The sequence below is a fragment of the Halichoerus grypus genome, chromosome 14 (assembly GCF_964656455.1).
Source record: "Halichoerus grypus chromosome 14, mHalGry1.hap1.1, whole genome shotgun sequence".
Classification (NCBI taxonomy): domain Eukaryota; kingdom Metazoa; phylum Chordata; class Mammalia; order Carnivora; family Phocidae; genus Halichoerus; species Halichoerus grypus.
In genome coordinates this window covers 74,378,949-74,406,078 of record NC_135725.1, presented here as the reverse complement: position 1 = coordinate 74,406,078, position 27,130 = coordinate 74,378,949, and the positions used below count along the sequence as shown (strand labels likewise).

The 27,130-nt window shown below is 57.4% G+C and overlaps 1 protein-coding gene across 9 annotated transcripts in view; it reads right to left on the bottom strand.

The window, feature by feature from the left end:
• Positions 1 to 2,471: 2,471 nt before the first annotated feature.
• RGS3 (regulator of G protein signaling 3) overlaps positions 2,472 to 27,130 on the bottom strand; it is a 116,553-nt gene continuing 91,894 nt past the window's right edge. For 5 of the 9 annotated variants that reach the window (XM_036121934.2, XM_036121935.2, XM_036121939.2 and 2 more), the window contains 6 exons: positions 16,825 to 17,760; positions 8,900 to 8,964; positions 5,462 to 5,563; positions 5,055 to 5,116; positions 4,264 to 4,430; positions 2,472 to 3,436 (listed from right to left, as the gene is read on the bottom strand). In XM_036121934.2, coding sequence (XP_035977827.1) covers positions 3,251 to 3,436; positions 4,264 to 4,430; positions 5,055 to 5,116; positions 5,462 to 5,563; positions 8,900 to 8,964; positions 16,825 to 17,760 — 1,518 coding nt within the window. In that variant the 3' untranslated portion in view covers positions 2,472 to 3,250. Of the gene's footprint in view, positions 3,437 to 4,263; positions 4,431 to 5,054; positions 5,117 to 5,461; positions 5,564 to 5,662; positions 6,529 to 8,899; positions 8,965 to 16,824; positions 17,761 to 19,685; positions 19,781 to 20,272; positions 20,321 to 27,130 lie in introns of those variants that run through there. The other 4 variants (XM_036121941.2, XM_078061640.1, XM_036121944.2 and 1 more) reach the window with 4 other exon arrangements.

The following is a 27,130-nucleotide window of genomic DNA, read 5'->3' as shown; positions in this document are numbered from 1 at the left end:
CAGGCTGTTTCTGACACTCCCTGGAACAGGCTGGCTTTGTCCTCTAGCTGAATGTTCCTGGAAGGACGGCGATCTGGGGTCTGAGACTGGAGGCTCCCTGTCCACTCCGATCAGGGGAGAGCCCGGGGCCTGGACCACTTGAGCACGAGCTTTCCACCTCCGTGACCCTGAGTGATGATGTCACTAAGCTGCCAGCACCACCTCACTTAGTCACCAAAGCCCTGGGAAAGGTGCCAGTATGCACAATTTACAGATGACAAAACTGAGGCAAAGAGAGGTGACGTGATTTTTTTCAGAGATTTAGAGCTAGTAGTAAGCAATGGAGCCAGGGCCCAGGCCTTTCGCCTCTATGCAGTGCTGCTTCTCTCCCTCCGCCTCAGTCTTCCCATCTGCAGAATGGGAAGGGACCTGGACATGAGGACCTCACAGCCCTCATATCCCACACTGACCAGCCTGGGATTGCCAGACAGAGAGCAAGGGGCCTGCTCCTTCCTCGCATGTTTAAAAAAAAAAGGGGGGCGCCTGGGTGGCTCAGTCATTAAGTGTCTGCCTTTGGCTCGGGTCATGATCCCAGGGTCCTGGGATCGAGCCCCACGTCGGGCTCCCTGCTCAGCGGGAAGCCTGCTTCTCCCTCTCCCACTCCCCCTGCTTGTGTTCCCTCTCTCGCTGTGTCTCTCTCTGTCAAATAAATAAATAAAATCTTAAAAAAAAATAATAAAAATAAATGGGGAGCAGCCCGGACACTGTAAAGGTGACGGTCCCCAGGGAGCCCAGGCAGGGCCCAGGGCAGGAGGACCCAGGCACCTCTCCAGCCCGCTCTCCGGATGCTCAGCACAACCACAGCCGCTCTGGGCCAAGGGACCCCGTGTGAGTAATGGAAACCAGGCGGCGGGCCTTCGGAAATGGGAATTCCATCTGTCTGACTTTGCTCTACGGGACTTCGGTTTCCATGGCAACTTGGGGGCGGGAAGGTGGAGGGCTTGGCCCTAGGCTAAATCCCTGGACCCTGAAGAAAGGGGAAGGTGAGTCTCTTCAGGCCCACAGTGTCTCCTCCAAGGGGAAGACACCACAGAGAGGCCGGGCCGGGCTGGGACTCAAGTCCTGAGCTCCGCTGTCAGCTCGGCCACTAGCCATTTTGGAAAGAACAGGAGTGGTACTGTGGTCCCCTCTGGGCTTGTTTTCCCAAGCTGTCAGGTCCCCAAATCTCAGGCCTGGATGACACCTGTGAGGTGGCCTTGCTCTGAAGTAGGGGCACATCTCTGCCCCTCGCTGTCCTTCCAGCCTCATTGAGGCTCTGGGGGCTCCGTGGCAGGCAAGTCCTTCACTGATTACAAGGCCCAACAGGGCTCAGGCCGGGTCCAGTGCCAGACCCAGCTCCACTCCTGGAAGAGCTCACACTCCCAGTGCTAGAAAAAAAGGCTGGAACATGTACTGAGCACCTACTGTATGCCTGGCCCTAGGTTAGGCCTCCAGGGCAAACAGCGAGGGGACGCACGGAGGAGAGTGGCTACAAAGCCCCATGTCCTTTGTGTTTCCAAGTCATGGTGGGCAGACCTGAACCCAGGACCCCAGGCAGGGAACAAGATCCAGGGAGATGGGGCCCAGCCCCTCCTGCACAAATTCCCTCCGGCTGCATGGAAGTCAGCCCAGCTGGGCCAGGCCCCACTCCAGGCAGCGCCCGGGCCCCTGCCCCCCAGACCCTGGCAGGCTGTATGTGGGGGCAGCGGGGGCCAGCTCTGGCGTCAGCTTGGCCTGGGTTCCAGGCTCTCTTCTACCTCCTCCAGGTAAGTGGTCTGGGGCCTCCAGGCCTTGCCTAAATTTGCGTCTCCAGTTAGGCACGGAGTGGGAAGCCTTCCTCTGGGACACAGAGGGGTCTCTGTAAGCCCTACTTCTTGTCACCTGCCCAGCTCTTCCCTCTGTCCTAACGGCATCCATGGGCCGGCCCATCTGCAGCCTGAGAGGCTAGCCTTGTCCACCTCCACCAACCAGCCCTGTGCCACCTGAAAGTTCCACTGGAATCTCAGGGTGCGGTGGGCAGAGGAATGTAGCCAGCTGGTGGCCAAGCTAGAACTCTGTCCTGTGGCAAGCAGGGGACAGCAATCCAGAGCACAGGCTTGGTAGCCAGCAGGGCTTAGGCAGAACCCTGTCTCTGCCACTTGCCAGCCGTATGACCTTGGACGAGTCACCCACCCTGTCTGTGCTTCACTCTCCCCATCTGTGAAACGGGCATAACCCCCCACCTCCCAGGCTGGTGGAGAAGGGGAGAGGTTACACGGAACGAGCACGGCAGAGTGCCTAGCACAGGGAAACAGCCTGTCAGGGAGCTGCGAGCCCGGAAGATCGTGTGTGTGGCTCTGGGATGGGAGGCGGGTGATGGCAAGAGAGGAGAAGCCGCCGGATTGACCCCCACCCCCAGCCCCAGTCCACCTTGGGAAAGCTCAAACCCAGAAACACACAGAAAGGGTCAAGAACAAGAAATAACACAGGCCTTTTATTTGTTCCAGAACTCGGCTGCTGTGTGGTCTGAGGGTGTCATGCTTTCCCAGAGCCCCTGAGGGACACCTCCCCCGGGGAGTGCGGGATTTCTGTGCGAGGTCACACGGCAGCACCCGCCCCTCCAGGCCTCATCAGTCTGGAAGGCCCAGCTGCCTGCCACGGGTGCCTGGGACCAGCAAATCCCCTGAAACTGGGAAGTGGTGTCCACCCTCTCGGCGAGGTGGCTTTTTCACAAGGCGTTGGTTAAAATATTGCACTTGTAAATTAGGAAAACTGATGAGGCAAAAATTTCCTATTACAGGACAACGTGCCAAGCATCCAACTACTGTTTAAATAAATAAAACTCAAGGCATGGGGTCTGAGCTGCGAGTCCCAGCGGCCCCCCTGGAGAGCCCTGGAGCCCACAGCTAGGCCCCCTGCCCCATCAGCCAGTTCTTTCAGGAACTTGGTCAATGCTGAGCCCACGCAGCACGGAACAGCAGCTCCGGATCTGGCTCAGCCAGGGCCCCTGACCTGCCAGGGCCCTTGGGCCCCCTCGTACCGGGGCAGTGTGGACCCAACGGGGCCAGTCCTTCTACTCCTCCAGTGGCCTGGGCCTCCCTTGGTCCAGGCCTCTCATCCGAATGTCCGTCTGTCCGTCCGGAGACGCAGCCTCTGGGGGCTTGCTTGCCCCCTCCGTCGCAGAGGGAGAGAGGCAGGTGGGAAGGGGGCCCAGCCCGCCTGGTGTGAACACGGAGCTCTACCCTGTCAGCCCCTAAAGCGGGGGACTCATCTTCTTCTGGTTAATGAGGTCCAGGTAGAGGTCAGAGCGGAGGAAGCGTGGATAGGAGTCCTTTTCCATGAGCCCGAAGATGCGCTTCTGCGCCAGATCGAAGCAGCCACGGGTGACACTCTGCAGGTTGTCCTTGGTGTGCTCCCGTGTGTAGGAGTCCAGGTTGACCTGTGGGGGCAGAGGGCAGTATGGTCAGGTCCACTGGCACGGGGCTGACCCTGGGCACGGGGGGCCAGGAATGGGACCTCCCCAGCCCTTCACCTCCAAGCCCCTCTGTTCCATGTCTTAAGTCTCAGAGTGGAGACCCTCGGGGCAGCGATTCAAGTCCTGGCTCGGTCACTCACTGTAGGGCGGGTAGTTTATAGGGCCTGGACATACCACCTCTAAGGTCAGACTGCCTGGTTGGAATTCCAGCAGTGCCATACCTAGGCATGTGACCCTGGGCAGATCACCTAAGTGCTCTGAGGCCCCCTTGTCTTATCTGTAGGCAAGGAAGGATGGTACACTCCTCAAAGAGTGCCAAAGACTAAACAAGGTCATCCATGGTAAAGAGATATGGAGTCAATCAACACATCACCCACTGCGAGTCTGCACACAGTGCCTGGCCCTCAGTAAGCACTCACTAGACGTTAGCGACTCCGAGCTAGGCTCTCTGAGACTGTCTCCTCATTTTTCAAATGATGATAATATTAAACCCATTTTACAGGTTGTCATGAGGATCAAATAAAAGAGTGCATCCATAAAGGGCTTGGCGTATGCCTGGCACACAGTGCCTCGACAGTGCCCATTTCTGGTACCGACAGAATTCTGTTCTTCCCAGGGCCCCAGCTTGCTTCCTCTCCACCCTGGACACATGGTCCCCAAGAGTCACTCTGGCCTCTCCCCTTCCTGAGCTCCTTGCTGAGGCTGCCAGGTACCTGTGATCACTGAGAGGCCACTGGGGATGGGGATGGGGATGGGGCTGGGACACCCGAGAGCCCAGCCTGAGGCCTTACCTCCTTGCACGCCTGGATCGCAATGTACTCAGCGAAGATCTTCTTGGCCTTGGCCGCCATCTTGGACTGTGACTTGACCTTCTTGAAGTCCTCACATGCCAGCCAGAATTCCAGGTTCTCCTCACTAAACTCGGTGCGAAGGAAGGCCTGGAACACTGCTAAGCCATCTGTGAGGAGAAGCCCAGGCCCTGGGGTGAGAGGCAGAACCAGCCCCTTCTGCCTTCTGGACCCCCCCAGCCTCCCCTCCAGGGGCCTTTGAGGGTGCAGATGTTGGGAGCTTAGTAAGATAACCACTTCAAAGAGCCAGGAGCCCCTGGGATGTGGACCCACCCCTGCCACTGCCTCTCTGTGGGTCTTGGCCACGTCTCTCCCGTCTGTGCCTCAGTTCCCTCATCTGTAAAATGGGGGTCATGAGTCTATCTCCTGGAGCCCTGTGAGGATCGGAGGGGATCCTGCCCACGAGATGCGGAGCACATGTGGCCCAGTGGAAGCCCTCGGTACGTGGAAATGTTTGTTGTTATTCTGGGAATCTGGGTGTGAGCACACAGGCCCCGCGGCCTCTTGCAGGCGCTGCAGCTCCCACAGACAGGGAGGGGCTGGCCGAAGCCCGCTCCAAGGCCAGCCCAAGGGCCTCGGCCTCTCCCAACGGCAGGGACACCTGACGGGACCCAGGAAAGAGGGAAAGGCCACCTCTCTGGGAGCAGACACACTCTCTGGGTCTGGGAGAGGAGGAAAGGGAAGGGGGGGAAGATCACGCAGGGAGGGGAGCAGGCCGGCTGGCCCCCACTTACATTTGTGAAGCAGCAGCTTCTCCAAGGACTCGCCCCACTTGAGGGCTTCCTCTGAGGTGGGCCTGAGGGGCGAGGGAAGGGGCAGAGTGAGGCACCGTGAGGTTCGGGGAAGTGGGTGGGGGGGGTCTCTGTTAGCTGCCCTTGGCCTGGGCAGTGGCCGAGCCCAGTTGGGGAGCCCAGCCCCTCTCTTTGGGCCCCATCACCTCTGCCCCTGCCCGGCCGGCCTTCCCAGAGCGTCTGTCCCCCGTGAGGGCTTGCCAGGTACCAGGCTCCCTCAAAGACAGCCTCCGTCCAACTCAGAGCTGGATCAAGCCAAAAAACCCCTTTCCATTTGACCCCACCGCCAGCCCTGCTCCCCTGGGGACCAGCGAGTGCCCGAGGGGCCCCAGGGTACAGAGAGGACCTACTTGAATGACTTCACCATTTTGTCTGCTTTGCCCGCTGGTTGGGCCCCGGGGGACTCGTTCCTCCGCCTGAAGATGCCCAGCTTGTTCTTCATGTCCTTGGCTCTGGGGGCAGAAGCAGAGAAGGGGGTCGGTCAGCCTGGCGCGCTCGGCCCCTGCACACTCAGGGTGGGAAGGGTGCACGCCGGGGGCAGAGGCACCTACTCCTTCATCGTGTGCCGCCTCTGTAGGTTCCCGTTGCGCGTGAGGTACATGCCTCGGAGCATCTCTGTAGGGCCCCCCACCTTGGGGCCCGGGATGGTCTGCAGGGAGCAGCCCCCAGGTTCCTTCTTCCCCCCGCTGCGTCCCAGGGCGGCGCGGGCTGCAGCCGAGCGTTCGTTCGCCGGGATCCCAGCCGGATGACTGGGGCTCCCAGGCACCGGCCGGGCTGGGACTCAGACAGGAGGAGCCAGGAAATGGGAGGGACCAGCACGGGGAGCGGAAAAAAAAAAAAAAATCCCTCCTGGCCAACCCCGAGAGGGAGCCCGTGAAAAGGGCATGTGTCTGCAAGGGGCGGCCTCTGGGGCCCGACCGAGTTATTTGTGACCGGCCTCCCCGTTGCCATGGCAGCGCCGGGGGAAGGAGAAAACAAGTCAGCAAATTGCTGGGAGGGAGGGGGGAGTGCTCTGCCCACCAGGGTGGCAGGCCTGGCTATTTTTAGCCAGGAAGCATTTTTAGCCTTGCCACTCCCCCAGGAGGCAGCCGATTTCGGGACTGGCCAAAGCTGCTGGCAAGAAAGGGGTTAAATGCCCCATGCTCACGTTTGCCCCCCTTGTCGCTGGACCCCCTACTCTGGGCACCTCCGGGATAGCTCCTGGCAGCCGGCCTCGGCCTCAGTCACTGGCTTTGGATACAAGCATCCATGAATGTGCAAGAGGATGTCCCACAAGTCTGAGTACGGTTTCAAGCTCGAATAACTTCAGGAGTACAAGTCCCATAAACTTTCCAAAATGTCATTTGGAATTTTAATTATGTAATTTTTTAATGCACATTGAGTGTTGTGATTTTTGAACGATACATTTTTTTTTTAAATTTTAAGTTTTGGTCTCTGTTCTGCTGATCAACGATAAAAAAAAATGCTGACTGAACCCAAAAGTTAAAATAAAAAATGCGTTGGCAAAATCACAAAGCTAAATAAGTGTAGAAGAAATTTAAATAACTCACCTTTCAAATGGGTGTTTGTTAAGTTTGTAGTATTTATACTTCTGAAGTTACTGGAGCTTAAAGCGGCATTAAGACCCCCGGGGCCACCCTGGGTGAGGCGGTGAGGGAGGCGGTGCCCCGTGGAGGTTAAGTGTGAAGCTCTGCAACCACACAGCCTTGGGTTCAAATCCCAGCTCCAGCAGTTGCCAACTGTGTGCTCTTGGTCAAGTTACCTCACCTCTCAGAACGTCAAATTTTCCCATCCATCAAACAGGGATGATAATAGTACCTACCATCTGCTGGGGTTGTTGTGAGAAGCAAGGAGAAAATGCGCATAAAGTTTTAGCACATTGCCTGGGGCAAAAGTGCTCAGGAGAGAGAGAGGGAGAGAGAGAGAGAGAGAGAGAGAGAGAGAGAAGGGAGTGGCGGCCCACTGTGTCCTGAGGGTCTGGGGCAGCTGCCCAGGGATGGGGACCCTGCTCTAGAAAGTCCAAGCCAAGGAACTAAGGCCAAGGAGTCCAGGGATTGGCAGTCTTCTGGGTGAGGACTGGGGCCCTCAGAATGCCACCCCAGGGGTGACTAGGGTGCCAGCATTTGACTTCCTGGGACATAGTGGTCTGTCTGACAGGATGGCAGAGCTCAGACGGGCCCCGTGTGTTCCCACGTGGGTCCAGAAGGCAAAACAGGGACCCACAAGAGGAAGCTAAAGGAGCACTTTCCTTCAGTCAGAGCCATGAAGAAATGGAATGGGTGGCCTCTGGGGAATGGACTCTCATCACTAGGGGCTCAAAGGCTACACAGCAGGGCTGCTGTGAACCTCCTTCAGAACGCTGTACACTGAGCTTCAATATAACAGGCTCTGAAGAAAAAAAAAAAAATATATATATGTATTTATATTTATAATATTAGAGCCAGCACACCAGGTATCCGATCCCCACTCGGCCACATACTTGCTGTGGGACCGGAGACAAGTAACTTCTTTTTGCTTCAGTTTACTCATTGGTCAAATAGGGTATGTGAGAAGAAAAAGGAAATGTAAAATAAAAACAATGGTAAAGATTAAATTAGATAATATATGGAATGCGCACAGAACAGTGCCTGGCACAATAAAGATTAGTTATTTTTATTGTTATCCCAGATTCTAAGAGTCCTCGATGAAGCTTTTAAGAATGTGAGCTTCAGACATTCGAAAGGCAGCACCCACCCTGAAGGGAGGCTAGAGTTAGGACCGGCCCAGGACAGCCCCAGCATCCCCAGATGCCCACCCTCCACGGCCTGCCACTGCTGCACCCCTGGGAGCGACCCCCCCAGCAGCTTTGGTGACACCTGGACCTAAGGGCTATTTTTGATGCCTGTTACCTGCCCTAGAAGGCAGGATCGCTCCTGGCTGCAGAGTGAGAGGAGCCTACAGTTGCCACAGGAACTGGAGAGGCCCGAGGAGCCGGGGGAGAAAGATTTTCTAGAGTAGTGGACGCTAGCCAAAGTGGAGGCCAGGAAAATGGCTACAGGAGGCATCTGGGAAGACCCTGTCCTCCCCGCCCAGGCCCAACTGGTAAATAATGGTGGGCACTACATAAGCTGGAGGGGAGGGGGACTCCCTCTGGGGGCCACCGTGTGCCCCACCGCCTCCTCTCCATCCCGCCCCTAGTCTCCAGGTCCTTGGGCCCAGGTGTACAAGGAGCCTAAGGAGAACCCACACACACCCTGTTCATTTAACTGGCGCCTCCAAACCTCCAAACGGATGTGTAAGGCCCCAGAGCGTGGCCCGAAAGGCTGGGGAGTATGGGATATGCTACCTGGACCAGCAGCGCCACCTCCTGGCAATGCCAAAGACTGCTAGCCTTCAAGCTCAAGAGGAGAAAGGGGGAATCCCGTGTCCTTTCTCAGGGAGCAAAGCACTTGTCAAGGTCACTCAGCCACTGCTTGGCTTAGAGGCTGGGCCCGGGCCAGGACAACCCGGCTGGTTGCCTCTGCTTGGTTCCCTGGGGCTTCCAGTACTGAATCAGCATGTTGCCTCACTCTGCATGAATGCTGAGGGCAGTGCCGGACGCTCAGGACCCTAGCGACCCCACACTGGGGCCACTGGCAAGTCTTAAGATCTTGTTGTTCACTGGTGTCTGTCTAGGGCAGGACTGGCCACAGCCCCTCCTCCCCACCTGTCCCCCTGGAGGAGAGACAAGCCCGAGGACAGAGGAAGAAGAGGGGGTTGGGGAGCCTCCCTAACTGGAAGGTTGAAGACCAGGGATCTTTCCAACGTACAGGTTTTTGCTCTTTCTCTTCCGAGAGGCTTCATCATCATCCCCAGCCGTGTCAGCCCCACTCATCTGTGGAAGAAAGATAGACACGTTATAGTCGGGGCATCCAAAGGCTGCTTGCTGCCTAAGCAAAGAGAGGCTCAGGGATCCAACGGCGCCTGCAAACTGTCCCACCCCTCTCCTGCAAAGCTCCTACCCCTCAGGTGAGGGACAGGGAAGCCCATTACTGGGAACAGTCTGTCCATGAAGTGTGGCTGGCTTGGCAGATCCTCCAGCCAAAGGGGTCTCCTCCCGGTGCAACTAGGAGCCCGGTTTGCGAGGGAGAAGCCGAAGACACAGCACTGATGGCAGAACCAGAGACAGCAGACTGGAGAGCAGGGCTACGGGAGGGCTTCTGCAGTGGGTCTCGGCCAGTCATGGTCCCTCGGTGAGCCTCGATTTCTTAATTTCAAAATCGAGATCCTGGGATGCCTGAGTGGCTCAGTCGGTGAAGCGTCTGCCTTCGGCTCAGGTCATGATCCCAGGGTCCTGGGATCGAGTCCCGCATCGGGCTGCTTGTTCAGCGGGGAGCCTGCTCCTCCCTCTGCCTCTGCCTGCCCCTCCCCCTGCTTGTGCTCGCTCTCTGTCTCTCTCTGACAAATAAATAAATAAAATCTTTGAAAAAAAAAAATCAAGATCCTAATGACTAACTCGGGCTTCTGAGGTTTGGCAGAGACCTGGGATTGGTCAGCGGGTTGGACAGTGAATTGTCGCACAAGCCTGAGAGAAGCTCTCCTGCCTTAAAGCCTTCCATGGCTCCCCAGTGCCCCCAGGGTAACATCCAAACTCTGTGACATGATATACAGGGTCTGCCATCTTAGGAGCTGGGCAGAAAGTTGCATCTGAACATCAGTTACAGTCCTTGAGTTATCTCTCCGGTCCAGCTCCCTCCTTGACCCTGCCCTCCAGCCAAATGGAATGTCTTTGCATGAACTGCCCTCTCACCTCAGGCCTTTACCTGGGCTACACCTTCCACGGGGGATGCTTTTGTGACCCTCCCGTCTCCCTTTACTCCCAAGACCCAGCCTCAGGAAAGACCAGACCTCGGGTAAGCCACTTAAATGCCTCCTCACCTAGGGAGCACTCCCAGACCCCTAGACCAAGGCTGTGCCCCCTTCACTGCTTTTGAGGTCCCCGCCACATTCGAAAGGGCTTTTTCTAAATCTGTCCCCTCTGCTTGGCTGTGAGTTCTCATGAGCGAGGCCTCTGTCTGCCTGGGTCACCCTCACGGGGTGAGCACCTCACGATTAGGAGCTCAACAAATATTTGTTGAATGAATGAATGCATCAAGAGAGGGAAAGCAGACTGGAAACAATGAGTCCTGAGGCCCTCACTGCCTGAACCCCAGCTTGCAGCTCTATCCCCCACCCCCTCCGCTCCACTGCGGCCCACAGACTGCACCTCTCCCACCCCTCTCTCCCTTCCCCTTTGCCTGTGCTGTGTCCCCTTCCTGGAATGCCTCTCTCCTCTTCCCCCCAGTCTGCCACTCCTCTTCTCCAGACCACTCCAGATTCCCACCATCTCAGGGCTGTCCTGTTTCCCTTGCCCTGCTGGTGCTTGTCCATCTTCTTCCAGAAGAAACCCAAGGCCCCAACAGTGCCACCCTGGGGCAGGAGCCCAGGAAATGCTCTGAGGATGGGAGAGGAGCTAGAGCTCAGAGTAGGCTGGGCATGGACATTATGTCCCAAGACAAGACAGAATGCCACCCAGTGTGCATCTCAGCTCTGATTCCTCATGAGTCCCACCCTGGGCCTCAATTTCCTCATTTGTAAAATAAAGATGGGCCAATTCTTAAAGCGCTCTTAATTCTGGAAAGAAAAGTGGCCTTATTCCAGATATAGCCAACAGGGGGAGCTACTAGCTTCAGTGGAATACACACCCATGGATGGACGGATGGATGGATGAATGGATGAACGGACAGACGGATGGATGGATGAATTCATACTATAGACCAGACCCCGGAATGGGCATTATCCAGATACTATCTCATTAATCTTCAGAGTAAGTCCATAAAGCAAACAGAGGTTCAGAGAAGTTAAGCCACTTGCCCAAAGATACCCAGAGCTGAAGTGACTGCGGGAATCTAGGTCTGTGTGCATTTAAGGCCCGTGTTTCTCCACCAGAGGATGCTGCTATTCAAATGTAAGGATGGGGCACATTCTGAATGTTTTCAGTAAAAGTCTCGGGGGAAGTGCCACCTCCTTCCTGAGAAGACTGCCCCGCCAGGGTTGTAAACTCGTGTGTGTACGTGCACACACAGGCACACACCCATGTACGGTGTGTGATTCCAGAGCTCGGGTTTGCAGGAAGCAGGTACTGATCCTATTTGTCCTGACTCTGGCAGAGTTTCTTAGCCTCTCAGCTTCAGCTTCGTTAGCTACAGCATAGGTGGGGTGACGGCCCCCTGGCAGTTGGAAGAGTCACCACGATCAAGCCTCAGCCCCTGTGTCCCAACGCTGGGGCCCTCTGTAACCAGGGCTGCCGGGGGTCATTGCTCAGTGAGTCTCCCCTGGGCTCCCCAAGCTGGGCCTGTCGCATACACCGGCTGCGGTCACCCTGGCCGGGCTAGGCAGTGCCCGGAGCCCCCACCCGTGGGAAAGGGCCACGGGCGCTGGGCTTCCTCCCATTCTAACCTCAGCTTCCGTACTTTATCGAGCCCACACAATGGGCCTGGGGGCCACTCCCGCCCCGCCCACACCCCTCAGCCTCTGCACTGCTGGGAAATGGGCTCTTCCTTCCACTGCTGGGAGGGGGTCATCTTCGGCAGGGACCAACCCACACCAATCGGCCTGATAGCCCAGTGCCTGGGCGGTGACCCCCAGAGCAGCTGGGGAAACCCAGGCACTACGTGGGGCTAGACAGAGAAGAAACTGAGCCAGAAAGTCAGGGTTCTGATTCCCAGCCCCACAGTGGCCCCCAAGGCTCCCCTCTTCAGGAGGTCCTGCCCGGTCCTGCCCAGCACACAAAAGGCCTCTCCTTCCCATCTGCTCCCCACTGCCTTGCTCCTCTCCAGGGCCCTCCCTGCTGGAAGGGAAACGGAGGGGGGCCCAGAGCCACCAGGCAGGAATCCCTGGGGCCCGCCCGGCCACTCCAGGCACTGGGAGCTCCCCACCCCTTGGAATAATAACTATAATTCTTACTGTAATTATCACTATAATAATAGTTGTGGTTAAGGGTGTCGATTCTAAATTGCCTGAATTGGGATCCTACCTCAGTGACTTAGGAGCTAATTGACTTTAGCCGAGTTACAACCTCTCCCGGTGCCTCGGCCTCTCTAGCTGTAAAGTGGGGATAATAACCGGACCTGCCTCATCGGGGCGTGGTGCGGATTAACTAAGCGAACACACAGGAAGAGCCTAGCTGGGTACCTGCATGCCCAGCGCCCCGCCGCTGCCGGCCGTGGGGGTTATCGTGGGTGTTCGCTGAGCACTCTCTACGTGCCAGGTCTGCAGTGAAGGGCTTTCATGTTTTTACCTCGTTCCATCTTCACGACCGTTCTGAGGACGATTTGTTGTCACCTGCCCCAGTCCACAGCGGAGGAAACTGAGGCACAAGCCGCCAAGTGGCAGCGAATTTCAGGCCTGGCTCCAGAGCCCACCCACGACTGAGGGCTCTTGTGAGCAGGGGCCTCACCTGGTTCCTCTCGCTGGTCTGGACCCAACTTCTGGGGCTACCCGGCCATGCTGGCGCCAGCGCCCCACACCCTGTCCCCCTCTGACCTGGCCCAGCCTGGCGGGCCCCGTACAACCTTGTGGAAACACTGGATCTGAATGCTACATGTATTTGTTTGGACACAGGAAATAATTTTTCTTTAAGCGCTTTGTAAACAGGAGGCTCGAGAGTACTGTCACATCTTGGAGCTGGAAGGCATCTTAAGGGGCCCTCTGGTCTGACCTCCTGCCTAGGCGGGAAGCTTGGTGTGGCAGACAGCCTCTGCCCAAGCCAGTCCCCGCAGGAGGCGGGGGAGAAGGAAGGATGGCCAGGGAGGGGCCTCTGTCTCCTCACTGTCAAAGAACGACCACAACCCTGGGCCACGCCAGGCCAGGCTGAGGCGGAAGTGAAGGGCAGCAACCCTGGGCCCAGACACAGATTCGCTCAGGGCTTCCCAGGCTCCCAGGAAAAGGGCAGATGCAGGCCCGTGGTTCTGCCCGCGGGGCCACCAGGGGGCAGCCAGCAAGGCAGGGGTCTGGCAGCAGAGGGCACTGTGAGACCACTCAACTCGGCACCAGGAGCCAGGCGCAGGGGATGGCCCAGGGGTTAACCTTGGTGGGGAGGTCTTCTCCTCTCTGGACCTCCAGCAGCCCATCTGTAAAATGACCATGACGAGTGGGCCGTCTCTCAGATCTGTCTGGTTCAGATACTCCTACTCCCAGTAGAAAGAAATCACTCAGCGCACAAGAGGGCAAAGGGTGACAAGTAAGGGTCACCCCTGTGACAGGCAGCATGCCCTCCGGGCAGCCTCAGCTTAGCCATACAGCCCCGGGGCCACACCAGCTCTGTCTGGCCCTCCTGGGTTTCACATCATGACAGGATCCCTGCCATGGGCGCAGAGCTTTCCACATAGTGCAATCTTCTCGAATCCCTGGGATACCTCCAAGGAAGACTTAGCACTCCCACTTTATAAGAGAAAACGAAAGCTCCAAGAAAGACCTAACTTGGCCAGGGTCTCGGGACCAGGAAGGAGGAGGCAAAGCTGAGATTTGAACTCTCCTCTTCACCTCCTGCCTGGCATAGCCTGGAAACAGTGGCCTGGAGGCAGCAGCTGACCCTCCCAAGAAAGCCAGGCCCATGCCAGGCCCAAGCCAGGAAGATGGAAGTCACAGGGGAACCCACCGCCGCCCCTGCCCGCTGCCAGCCCCCCACACCCTGTCCCTCACCAGCCTGAGGTGAGGTGAGCAGGGTCTAGGGTCGAGCCAGGGAGGACTGCGCAGGGTGAGGCCACGGCCCGGCTCTAGCAGCGCTCGCTGTGTGGCCTGGGACAAACCACTTCTCGCTCAGCCTCAGGCTCCCCGCTGGAGGACGAGGACAAGGGGTCCCACCCTGCAGCAGTGTCGTGCAGGCCAGGAAAGGGAGCTGGGGGCACTTTGTGAATGTTGGCATAACGGCCACCACGTTTGCCACTGCTCTCCTCCTCCTCGTCGTCATCAACATGATTCCCATTTATGGAGCACCCACCGAGTGCTGAGTACTGGCAACTGCCCGAAACACTCCACCCACGCTGGGCTACTTTATTTTCCCCACAGTCCTACAAAGGAGGTATTATTACCATACCCGTTTCGCTGATGAAGAAACTGAGGCTCAGAGAAAGGGCAGGGACTTGCCCCAGGCCCACTGGCAGTGAGGGATGGCACGGGGCCAGGGGCTTGCCCAGCCTCAACCTCCAGGGCAGGGTTCTTAGCGAAGCCGGCTGGCTGCAGTGAGTAGGATACACATGATGATGGACTGGCAGCCGGGTCCGTGGAAACCGTGGGAGCACAGCCTCTGAGGCCCCTGCCAATTCTGTCGCTCAAGCCCAAGAAAGGAAACAAGAGGCCAGGAGAGGGTGGGGGATACCCGTGAAAACCCTGGGCTCCCAAAGGAGGAAGCTGAAGCATGACAGAGCTGGTCCAGGCCTGCCGGACTCCTGTGCAGGAGTATCGGCCCCAAAATAGGAGCTCGGATCAGCTGGCTGGGGGGGACTAGAAGGATGTGCGTGTAGGTGGGTGGCTGTCTGTATATAGATATTTGTATTTACATACAGAACAGAACTTGGGAGGATCTTGGGGAGGGGGTGTGGAAACAGGGTAGTGAGCCCTGGGATCTCGGTGCCCACCGGAGAGGAGTGGCCAGGCCTGGTCTGAGTGAGCCTGAGGCCTCACCCGGGTAGGGCAGAGTTCTAGACTCTCTCTAGCTGCATCAAGAAATGGCCAAAGATGGTGATATTCCAACTATGAGGAAGAGCACAGTCCCTGGGGGGCTTGTCTAAAATGCAGAGTCTGGGCACCATATGCTGGAAATTCTGATTCCAGGAGCCTAGGGCTGGAGACTTAGAAATCTATGTATGAATAACCTCCTTCTGGTCATTACGGAGCACATCAAAGTTAGAACCACACGTGTCTGTGGATGAGGAAACTGAGTCCAGTCCCAGTTCCTTTGGGATTTGGTTCCAATTTCCGGGGCCCAAAGTTTAAGGCCTTTTGGGGGGGTCCCAGCCTGCCCTTCCAGTCCAACCACGTTGTAGCAGTGTCCTCCCAAGTGTGAAGTCCGCCTTCTCACTAGTGCCTGAGGCGAAGAAGGCTTCCAAAGCCATGGCCCAACTCAGTGGGGAAATGCACTGGAATCCATTAGTCATGTCTGCCCTGGGTGTGGAGGCAGGAAGGGCAGCGTGAGTACCATGCGTCTGCCATCCCTGCATTTTAGGAATCCCCTGCTCTAGCCAAACTGGCTTCTACAGACACTGTGCCCAGAATGCCTGTCTCATCCTCTCTTCATTCTAAACCTGCTCAATCCTCAAGGCCGAGCCAAAGGGCATCTTGCTCCAGAAGCTTTCCCTGATGGCCTAAGGCCCTGAGGTCTTTCCTCCATGAACTCCCAGGTCCCTGCCCCCGCCCCCCCCCCCCCACGCACCTGGCCTCACAACGTTGTCATAACAACACCTCGCACCGCGCTGGCTGCTAGCATCTCAAAAGCATCTACCGGTTCCTGCACTAAAGGTCACCAGGCAACAGGCTCTTCTGGTTCATCCTCAACCACCCTGTGACATGAGTGTAATTCGTCTCTGCTTTTCACAGAAGGACACTAAGGCTCAGAGGAGCTGAGTGGCTCACCCAAGGCCACACAGTAAGTGAGAGACCGAGCCCAGGCTCAAGCTGGCTAGTGGGCTTCGAGGACGTGATGCAATCTTTTCACTGCGGGGCCAGCTTCTGCACCACACAGATAGCTCATTGCTCACAGGCTGAGAGCAGCCTCACACATTCCTACGGCCCCGCACTGGCACAGGACACAGGGCCTGGCACACGGCAGGAAATCAATAAACACTTATTCGTCTATTTATAAATATTTGCGGCATGGTAGGGATGCACTCCAGCCCTGGAGCCAGAATCTAATTCTGGGGCAGACATTTATAAACTGTGTGGCCTGGGGTAAGTGAGATAACCCCTGAGTGCCTCGGTCTCCTCATCTGGAGGGAGCTTCAACAGTATCTCCTTCATGAGGCTGTCATGAGATTGGTGAAATCAGCTAAATTGCTTAGAATTGGGGCGCCTGGGGGCTCAGTCGGTTAAGCATCAAACTCTTGGTTTTGGCTCAGGTCATGATCTCATGAGATCGAGCCCCGCTTGGGGCTCGGTGCTGGGCGTGGAGCCTGCTTCAGATTCTCTCTTTCCCTCTCCCTCTGCCCCTGCCCCCCAGTCGTGCACTCACTTTCTCTCTCCCTCTCAAAAAATAAAAAAACAACAAAAAATAAATTGCATAGCATAATGCCAACACAGGGTAGAGGTGTGCTATCGTTGCTGGCTGATGGATTTCTAGTCTGGCTAGGCCTGGACCGAGCCTAAATTGTTCTACTACAGGAGACAGTCCTCCAGCGAATGTCTCAGACCTTCTGGATCCAAACGCACGATGTCCCGGGGGAGGCCACACCTGCTCTACTTCGGTGGGGACCCCCAGTCCAAAGGAGCTGTAAGAACACAGCATCTGGAGTCAGTCACGGGCTCAAGTGCAGGCGCGGCCTTCTCGGTCCCTCCGTGCCTCAGCTGTATCCTCTGTCAAATGGGTAGAAGGCTCCCTGGAAGGCTTAGAGAGGCGCTGGGGTGGGACTGTGTTGCCCGTCCCCTGCAGCTCCTGGATGCACCTCCCCGCTCCGTACCGCCCCATTTATTACCCACTCCCACCCACCCTCGGCCTTCTTACCTTCCTGTGTCCCGTGAAAAAGAGGGAAAGGTGGTGCATGGAGCCACCGTTGCGGCCCAGTTCCTTCTTGAGGGTGCGGGGCGAAGGCATGGCCCAGGCGGGCGTGGTGCCCTCCCCGTCCGAGCAGTGCAAGGTGGTGTCGGAGGCAAAGCAGGGCCCGCGGGCTTCCTGCAGCAGGCTGCCCTCGCTGTGTGTCCGCCGCCGCAGGGAGTTCTGCACCCGCAGGGAGAGGCCGCCCTCAGCCTGGCCCGCCTCGATCATGCTGCTGCGCTTGGCTTCCCGGCGCTCTCCATAGTTGTCATCACTCGTGTCCTCCTCCTCTTCTTCCTCTCCCTCCTCGCCCTCCTCAGCCTCTTCCTCGTCCTCCTCATCGGCCAGGCTGCCCCCCTCTGCCCCGGCCTTCTGGCTGTAAGCACTGTCCAGCCGGACCTCGGGGATCACAAAGCTTGGCCTGGAGGCCACAGGCGGGTCCCTGGTGGCTGCTGGGGGGTCCCCAGAGCTTGCAGTCTCCTTAGCTGGCTGGGGGACCTGGCCAGGGGGCAGGTCTTGACAGGGCGCAAGCTCCTGAGCAGGGGTGTCCTGGATGACAGGGAGGTCTTGGCTGGGAGGGGGCTCTTGCCTAGGAGGAAGGTCCTGGCAGGGAGGGAGGGCCGGGGCTGCAGGGGGTTCCTGGCATGGTGGGGAGTCCTTGCTTGGCTGGGGCTCTGGGCCTGGAGGAGGTTCCTTGCAGGAAGGTGAGTCTTTGCTGGACGGTGACTCTTGGCCAGGAGAAGCTTCCTGGCCAGGAGAGGGGTCCTTGTTGGGTGACAAGTCTTGTCCTGAAGGAGGCTCCTGGCTTGGAGAGGGGTCCTTGCTGGGTGGGGGGTCCTCAGCACCCAGCCCCTTCCCTTCCTCCAAGGGCATCTCTCGCTTCTCATCCGCCTCTGGCTCAAACATCTGGGAAAAAGAAGCAAACAAGAAAGGTTCAGAACAGAAAGCTCTGAGATGCCAGGCACTGTACACGAGCCAACCTCACCGAGACTGAAATAAATCAGGCAATGGCCGGAACCGCACACCTGACAGCCCGCAGTCTGAAAGCTAAAGTGAGAATTGGAAACAGAAAGCCCCTTTGGCTTCACTGCACATGGGTTCCCATCCTTGTCTTCTTGCTTGAATCTTCTGTTTGCTCCATCAAAAGCGTGGCTGGTCATTTAGGGGAGGAAGGAGGGGTAACCGCCATTATCTGGATCCTATTGCCTGCCGGGGCCGCGCCAGATTAAACACTCCTCTTGTGCGATCTTCCCGACAGCCCTCTGAGGGAAGTGTCATGGTGTCTCCGAGTAAAGGAGGGGCCACGCAGGCTCCTCCTTCATGGACCAGAACCAAGCCAAGTCCCAAGCCAGAGCAATCATGAAGTGATAGAACCTTGGACCTGGCCAAAGGGTATCTTCTACCTGAACCAAAGTTTTAAAAAAATCCCATTCAAACAAGGACTTGCTCTGAATATTTAAGTATCTCTTTGAAACTAGCAAACTGGAATGAAACCAGAACTTCAAAATATTGCCCACCCTTGGACGACACAGATGTCACGGGCACATGGGGACCTCCCTGAGGGATCATCCACCCAGTGGTTTTTAAACTGTGTTTGGAGGAACCTCAGGAGCTCCACACAGAAAAAGAAAGCTTTTCCTGCCTGACACACAACCCTCAAACCCTCGGCATTTTTGCTGGATTCCTACAGATTTCATTTGCAAAGGGAAAAAAATAGTGCCCTTGATGAAGTCTGAAAGCCAGCTTGCTCGCAGGAAGACTGGGGCTCAGAGAAGGGTCAGGAGTATCCACGGGACTGCAACCGCACGGCGGGGGGAAGCAGGTCTCAAGCCTGGGCCAGGCCCCTCATCACACCCAAGGACCCGGAATGCTGGCGCGAGAACTATCTGGGGTCTGGGTTTCACCCATCAAGAGGCCATGGCCACCTAGAACTCATGAAGGGGAAAGTGGCCACACGTCCCTGGGGACCGTACAGATATACGGGAATGTGCGCGTCCACGCACGCGCGTGCACACACGCGGACACTGGCCGAGATCCGGAGACGTAAGTACTCCCAGAACATAGGTTAAGAGCTCTCGTAGAGACCATTAACGTCCATTTGATGGATGACCATGCTGAGCACAAAGAGCAGTGACTTTTCCACTACCGCACAGCTGCCCAGGACTGAGAGGCTGTGCCCAAAGCTGAGAAGTCTTTTTAGGCCTGGGGAGTCCGTGACGGTGACGCCCCAGCCTGTGGCCCAGCCGTGGCTCAAGGCAGCCACAGAGTGCTGCCCACACGTGGCAGGGGTCCCACTGGCATCTGGGGGCACCAGAGCGGATATGAAAGCACGGTGTGGGTAAGGGCCACAGGCTGGGAGCATGAAAGTGAAAGGGGAGCCCCCCCCAACCCTGATGGAGAGGATGACTGAGCAAGGCAGCGGAGCGGGCCTTAGAGGACTCTAGGATGATCTGGCCAGGGTTCGGTTCTCAGGCACAGCCGAAGACAGGTGTCCACCCACAGGGACTCCTGCCCTATAAATCGTACCTGCAGGTGGGAGATGACTCTACCCAGAGACCCCTCACACCTCAGCCTCAGGCCCTGACACATCCTTGATCCCAAATCCCCAGTGCACAGAGCGGGAGGCTGAGGCCCAGAGAGGGTCAGGAGGGCATATCACACAGCAGGGCCAGGGAAAGCCAGTCGCTAAACCCCCTGGGTCTCAAGGTCCCCACCCATTGAATGAAATAACCCACACGCACAAGTGACAAGCCAGGAGAATAAACATAGAAAGTATAAAGCTCTTTTCTTTTTTAAGTAGGCTCTATGCCCAAGGGGGGGCTTGAACTCACGATCCCAAGATCAAGAAGCGCACGTTCTCCCGACTGAGCCAGCCAGGCGCCCCGAAAGTATAAAACTCTTGAACGGGATGCTGGTGGTGGTGGCAGTTGTGGTGACTGGAACAATGGGTCTAGAAGGAAGAGCTGAAGTCACAAACCCCAAACCGTGGCCCATCTTTCCCACGGACCCCTGGAAGCAAGCTCTGGCCAAATACCCAGAATCAAAGCTGGTGATTGTGACGGCGGGCCTCTCCAGAAATCTCATCTAGAAACCAAGGTCTGTGCTCTAGCCCCATCAGACTGCTCCCAGGGAGAGAGAGAGCTCCCCTGCTGATGGACAGACAGCAAGGCTGAGGCCCAGCCTGGACAGTGACCTACAGACATGCCCCAAAGCACCAGCACCAATCGGGGCTCGGCTGGGGTGAGAGCAGGGCCTCTGGCTCCTTCTTCCCAGGCCTGCTTCTGATCTCATTCCAGAGCAGCCCAGTCCTCCGCCCCTCCCCCCACCCACCAGGGAGCATGCTCCTCGAGGAAAACAAACAGCCAGCTCCCTGGTGCCCCACATTCAATCACCCGCCCCCTTGGCCAGACCCCCCAACCTGGAAGGACAGATGGAAGGAAGCAGCAACCGGTGCCCTCGGGGCCTGGCACGGAGTGGCCCTGAGCGGGGAGCAGGCCACATTTCCCCTTTCCTGGGGGGTGGGGGTGGGGCCGGGCCTGTCCCAGCACTGACTGAGCCTGAGCCCGCCTACCCCCCCTCGGGAAAAGTGCAGCCACAGACCCAAAACCAGAAATGCAAGTCAGCCTGCCTCTGCCAATCCTGCCCCAAACTGAGGCCAAACCAAACAAAGCCAGGAGGGGAAGTGCCACCGTCCCCGGAGGGCCCCCGCCCCGGGGCCGCCGAGAAACCACCCAGGACCCAAGGGCTCTGAGAGGGCCCAGGGATCAGTGTTCAGATGTCAGCAGTGTTGCTTTCCAGCTGTGCGACTCTGGCCAGCCTCCCAACCTCTCGGTCCCCGTCCCCTCACCTGGAACAGGGCCATCCTATCACACCGGACTCACGGGGACCATTCTCAGTGCTCCCCACAGGGCCTGGCCCAGGCGACGCGTTTGGTAACATGGTGCCTATCATTAGTCCAGTCTTATTTCACAGATGGGGAAACTGAGGTCCCGGAAGCTAAGGGAGTTACCTAAGAAACTGCAGGCTGATTTAGTATCAGCCCTCAAGTCTCCTGGCCAAGGGTACCTCCTGGCTTCATTGGGCCCTTCCACACAATATGGTGGACCCAGGAGTCTAGAGGGAAGGTGGGGGCGGGGGGAGGCTGAGCACTGCCGGAGGCCCCTCCCCTGGGCCCCATACACACAGGGCAGGTACCGGCAAAGGAGGACCAGCTGGAGTTCTTTGGTTCTTCCCTGTGCTCCAGGATCGGGCTCGTGTGAGTGCCCACACGGGTTTGGTCAGGCCAGTGTTCCTGGGCGAGCTGGGGTTGGGAGTGCCTTGGGGGGAGGGGGCTTCTGGAGCAAATACAGGAAACCTCAGAAATCTGGGGGGAGGGGTGGCCAGTGAAGGAATTAGGACAGGAAAAGAGATAAAGACGAGAGTATGTCACAAGGGATGCCAGGCGGGGGACTGTCCTATGAGGAACAGAGTGATCCACGCAGAGCCGTGCTATGTCAAAACTGCTCTGGGCAGTGTGAGCAGGGGGTGGCGGTGGGGGGAGGACTGCAGGGACACGCATGCGTCCTAACATGCAGCGGTACGCTCGGGCACTGAGGGAGCCCCTGAAAGGACAGAAGGGGACAAGTCACACACAATAACTGCCCTCCGTTGAGCAGAAAAAAAACAGAGGCTGGACAATTGGTCGTAGGGCCTGCGGCGAATGTTCTGACAGAGGTACAGGGAGCTAACAGGCTACACCCAGTTAGGGTGCTTTGCAACAGGTTGGGGCGATAAGAATCCAGCCACAGGGCCCCAGAGAGGCCCGCCTGCTGGCCCAGGGCCTTGGGTCCAGAGTGTTCTGAGCAGCGGTCCCCTTCCTGTGGGGAGTCTGCACTTCTCTGGCTTGGCTGGCCCAGCGTTAATTCTGTCCATGTCTTGCCGGCTAGAAGCACACAGGAAATGAGCCAGGCCCTCTACATGAAGCTGCTGTTTAGGAGCTAATCAAATTCTGTCCCCAGTCCAATCCAGGGCTCAGAAGAGGCCGGGAAGGGTGGCAGGTGGGACTCCCAGAGCATCTCCTGGACCCTGCCCTGCTGCTGGGGTAGGGGGTGGCAGTGAGCTGCTGGAAGTGACTTGCCCAATGTCACACAGCTACTAAATGTGGAGCAGGTCTGCTGACCCCAGAGTCAACCTGCAGCTCTCACCCTGAGATGACTCATCATATCCACCACAGATGCTGGGCTCTGCATCTGTCCTCCAAAACCACTTCCTGCCCTGGAGGGGGGGCGGGGGGTGTGAACTGGGGTTTGCCTTTGTCTCTGGGTGGCCCTTACACAGCTAGGATTTTACAGATAGAGCATGGACAGAAAGCCAGAAGACCTGCGTTGGAATCCTGACTCCATCATCTGCTAGCTGTGTGACAGGCTGTCACTTCTGGGTTCCTCTGCTGTGAAATGGGACACGAAGTGAGGACACTTCCTGCCACCACCACCCCTCTTCCAGAGGGCTAAGGGGACCAAGTCTGAGAAAGGACAGGAGAGTGCTCTGCGAACTGGAACGTGGTTGGAGAAAGGGAGAGGCTATTAGAATTCCTGCCCAGCGCCTGATCTCCAGGCTTGACTTGCGAGATGGGGTTGCTCCTTCAAGTTTGGCACGCTCTGGGTTCCTGAGCAGCTCCCTGGCTTCCAGGTCCCCGGCATGAGGCTGGCTTCCAGGAACCTCAGCTGCCTGGCCAACACTTCGCTCCCCCAGCCCAGCCTTCGTCCAGCTCCTCCGCATGATTTCTTGACACCCAGAGGCTGGAGCCACCACCCTGCCTCTGCCTGCCAGCTCAGAGCCTCCAGGCTGTTCTCCTCCTCCCCTGTCCCCAGCATGACAGGTCTGACACAGAACACGGGGCATGGGGACAGCACCTTACAGTGGAGAGAGCTCTGGAGACTGACCCCTTCCTCACTCACTGGCTGGGTGACCTCAGGCAGAGCCTCTTTGAGCCCCAGTTCCATCAGCCATAACACGGGATTCCTGACAGCTCCTCAGCTCGGTGGGAGGAGTGCTGAGCTGACGTGCACCCGGAGCCGGGCACCTTGTGGCAGACGGAGGACCTGGACGGCAGCCACGACCACAGTGGGACGGCCCAACTCCTACATCTCCCTCCCTGGATCCCACCCCCCGCCACCAGTCTGATGACCCCTCCTCCACCAGGTGGGCCTCTTGGTCCGTCCATGGGAACCTGTCCCAGACCCCCGCCCGTCTCAGTCCTGCACGCTCCCTGGTGCACCCATCCCCTCCCCGGGCTACAGTCACCATCCGCGCCACCTGGCCACTGCCCAGCCCACACTGCCAGCCCCGACCTGTCTCCTGAGTCTTGATCCCAGAGGCAAGGGTTCACCAAGCACTCGTGAAACAGCGCTGCTCCCAAACACTGTCCTAGGCTCTGTGGGTACGACAGGAAATGAGAAAGACACGATCCTTGTCCTAGCGGGGCTTTGAGGCCAGAGAGGAAGGACTGACACGAGCCACGACATCGCCCACAGAAACACGTAATGGATACAAAGTGTGGCTGGTGATGGACAGGAAAACCGTAAGGTGCGGTGGGAGAGAATGCATGTCAGGTGGGAAAGGCCACTCTGCAACGACACTGAGCCCCAGATCTGTGTGGGCAGGGAGGCCAGCACCCTGGTGCATTGGAGGACACCTGTGTGGCTAGAGCCCAGGCAGAAAGACAGAGACTGCCCTCTGCACATCCCGCCAGTGCTCCCAGCTCAACGTGCCGCAGGCTGAATGCGAGTCCACTCCATCCAGGATGCCATCATCAGCTGCCCAAACCAGGGACCCGGGTATCATCCTCTCTCACTGTCCCTTCACTACCACCCTCCCCACCAACTCCGGCCAGTCACCAAAACCTCCTGATTGCCCCTTGGAAAATCTTCAGAATCATCCCCCTGGGGTAGGGGATGCAAGTGTGGGGACAGGGAGTATATGGGAACTCTGTATACCTTCCTCTCAATCCCTGAAACTGCTCCAAAAGCCAAGTTGATTAACTTAGAAAAAAAATCACCTCTCCACTCCCTCCATCTCCACTACCACCACCTCCCTCCAGACACGGTCATCTCCCACCGGAATTGATGAGGACCTCGCAGCGGCAGCCCAGACCCCTTTGGTCGCCATGCCAGAGGAGCCTTTTAGGCACATCTGACCCTGTCACGCCTCTGCCTAAAGCCCTGACAAGGCTCCCTAATGCCTTCCAGATGAAGTCCAAATTCTGTAGCCCTGAGCGGGTCTGGGCTCTGTCTCCCTTTGGCTTTACCTTCCACCACTCTCTATCTCAAGTGTTTGATGAGGGATGAATGAATCAATGAATGAATGAGCGGGCAATCCAGTGAACTTCACAGGACCATCTAGGACCTAAAGTGAGGCCCCTGAAACAGCAGCGGTAGCAGCTCCTGGAAGCCCACACGAGATATAGACTCTTAGTCTTCCACCCACAGGTCCTGGATCAGAATCTGCATTTTACCAAGATTCCAAGAGATTAATTTGCACATTAAAAATAGCACTGATCCAGACTATTGGTTCTCAAAAGAGAGGTACACTTCAGAATCACCGGTGGAGCATTTTAAAAATATCTATATCTAGGCCCAATTCCAGACCTTACTGGATAAGATTCCCTAAGAGTAGGGCTGGCATCTTGACTTTTTTCCAACTCCCCAGATAATCCTGGGGAGCAGCCCCAGTTAACCGATAGGATGAGTGAGGCCCAGAGAAGGGAGGTGATGTACCCAAGGTCATACAACAGAATCAGGACACGCATGCAGACCAGAACCCAGTGCAGGACCAATTCCAACACACAGCACTCCCTCTACCATGGGAAGCCCATGCAGAAGAGGCATGACTTCAGCAGCCCCTTGTCCCCAGACAAGGAGCAGGCAAGCTCACTGGAGGCAGCTACCCGTTCATGCGTCCTATTCACAGAGGCCCAGCTGCAGGAGAGAAAGGAAAGAGGAATTTGAATGCAGACCGAAAATTCTCCATTCCTAAAAGATCCCACGACTCCTCCTGGGTCTGTCGGGGACTCAGGAGGGCAACGCACCACAACAGGGAGCATACCAGACCCACTGACTGGAAGCAATCCTGAGACACAGGGAAGTAGCTTTCCCAGGTCAGAAACCGTCAGGACAAAGCCAACACACAGGGAAGAAGAATCCTTAAGGAACGAGAAGTGAAGAGACCCGTCTTTGAGGCTTCCCTACTCTTGGCACCGCCACCTGGGTAAGCCAGAAGGACGTGTCCTTAGGCCTGGCCTTTGGAGCTTACTGGATGCCCAGCTTCTCACCGGGCAGGGAAAGCGGCTCCCAAAGTGAGAGTTTCCAGGACCAAGCTCCCCCATCACCATCTGGCTAAGCCCCTCTTCTCGGGACCCAGATGCCACTGCTTCAATGTGTGTGTGTGGGGGGGCCTGGATTGGGAGCCCCCCAAACCCAAGACCCCTTCCATACCTCAGTTCTCTTCTCTTCTGAAAGCAGGAAAGTGGAGAGCAGGGCTGTCCCAGCTGCTTCCTGTCCCCATAGGGACCGGAGCCTCTGTCAGAAGGAGAACACCAGGCCCCAGGGGCCTCTCCTGCCCCACCTCTGGGCTCTCTGCTCAGAACCAGCCCCTGCGGGCTCCGCCACCATTCCCCTTCCCCCCTGGCACCCCCTTTCTCTGCCTGATCCACGCACTGTCTCACTTCCCTATTGTCTCTACCTCTCAAGTCCATCTCCTGCCCATCCCCCAGAGCCCAGTTAAACGCTCCCTGGGATGCCCTGGCGAGAGGGCTCTCTGCTCTCCTGCCAATGTCCGGCCTGCCCTGCTCTCATGGCTCTGGGCAGGCCCTGCTTTGGCTCATCAGGATTGTGTCCCTGGCCCACTTACTTCCCCCGCCAACCCCCAGAGTTACTCAGCAAATACCGACAGAGCCCCAGCCAAGTGCCAGGGCCCGTGCAGGGCAAACCGTGGCAAGACACCTTCCCTTCCCTGAAGGTGCTGGCCTATGGGGCAGAGAACCAGGTGAGAGGCCCATGTCACTCTCCTACCCACCCACTACACTCCCCCTTCCCTAGGGGGCTACACAGGCAGCAGGAAAGAAGGGGATGGCTCTTGGAGGAGGTCATGGGGACAGGGATGGGAGAGGACCCAGGCCAAAGCCAGAGACAGCATGGAACCTTCAAGGAAGTGCAGGTGGTTCCATGAGCAGAAGCATGGGCATGTTCAGGAATTTGGACTTCACCCCGAGAACGGTGTTTGTGTGATGCTGCAGAGATATAGGGAAGGTGGAGCCAGAGATGATGGAAACAGAGAACAGTGATAATGATGGGGAGAGAGAGGAAGAGAGAAACCATGACTTGAGTGTCTCCCAGATACCAGGCACCATGACAGTTGCTTTCCATACACTCGCTCACCCCCTGCAGCCCCGTATGGTTGGTACCACTGGCCCCAATTGGCAAATAAGGAAGCTGGGACTGGGACTCAGGGAGGTTCAGTGACGTGCAGGATCACCAAGCAAGTAAGTAGAGGAGTCACATGGTCAGCCTGGCTGCAAAGCCCTGTTCTTTCTACTACCCCACAGCCTCCTTTCCGGCCCCTTCACTGCCTTTCCTCACCCCCCTCCCTCCCTTCCTTCAAAAGACCTCACCCAGCACCCACCTGGGCCAGGCGCCGTGAGGCACGGTGAGCCATTCCAGACACAGGGGCCCTGCTCATACCCCAAACTGGTGGAGAGTGAGGGGCAGGTCTGACTCACCTGGAGGGGGTGGGGTGGTACAGCATTCCATACAGCTGGCGACCTTCCCAACCTGTCTCCCTCCAGGGCCCACTTCGTGTGCGGAGAAGCCGGAAGCGTGTGATGTCTCTGTGATGTCCAATGCCAGGTTGATCAAACAGAAAAGCTCTGCCAAGCTAGGAGGACCCCAGGGCAGGGCACAAATAGCACGGTGGTCATGAGACCAGGATTTGGAATCAGGAGGGCCTGGGGTTGAATCTCACTTCCTAACCCTGTGGCTGACTCAATGTGACACCCCCACAGGGCAGGAGGCAGGGCCTGGTGCACAGTGGTGCTCAGCCCGCTGGGGTGCCCCTCCTCTTCAACACTTGGCTCCCGCTCTCTCTCCCAGCAGGTACCAGGGACCAATCCCAAATCTAAGGCTCAGAGAACAGAGAGCGCCTTCAAAGCCAGGGGTGGTGGAGGGAAGCCGAATGCTGGTGAAGAACTGAGGTCTGGAGACACAGACTCAGGTTCAAATCCTGCCTCTGCCACTTTCTTGCC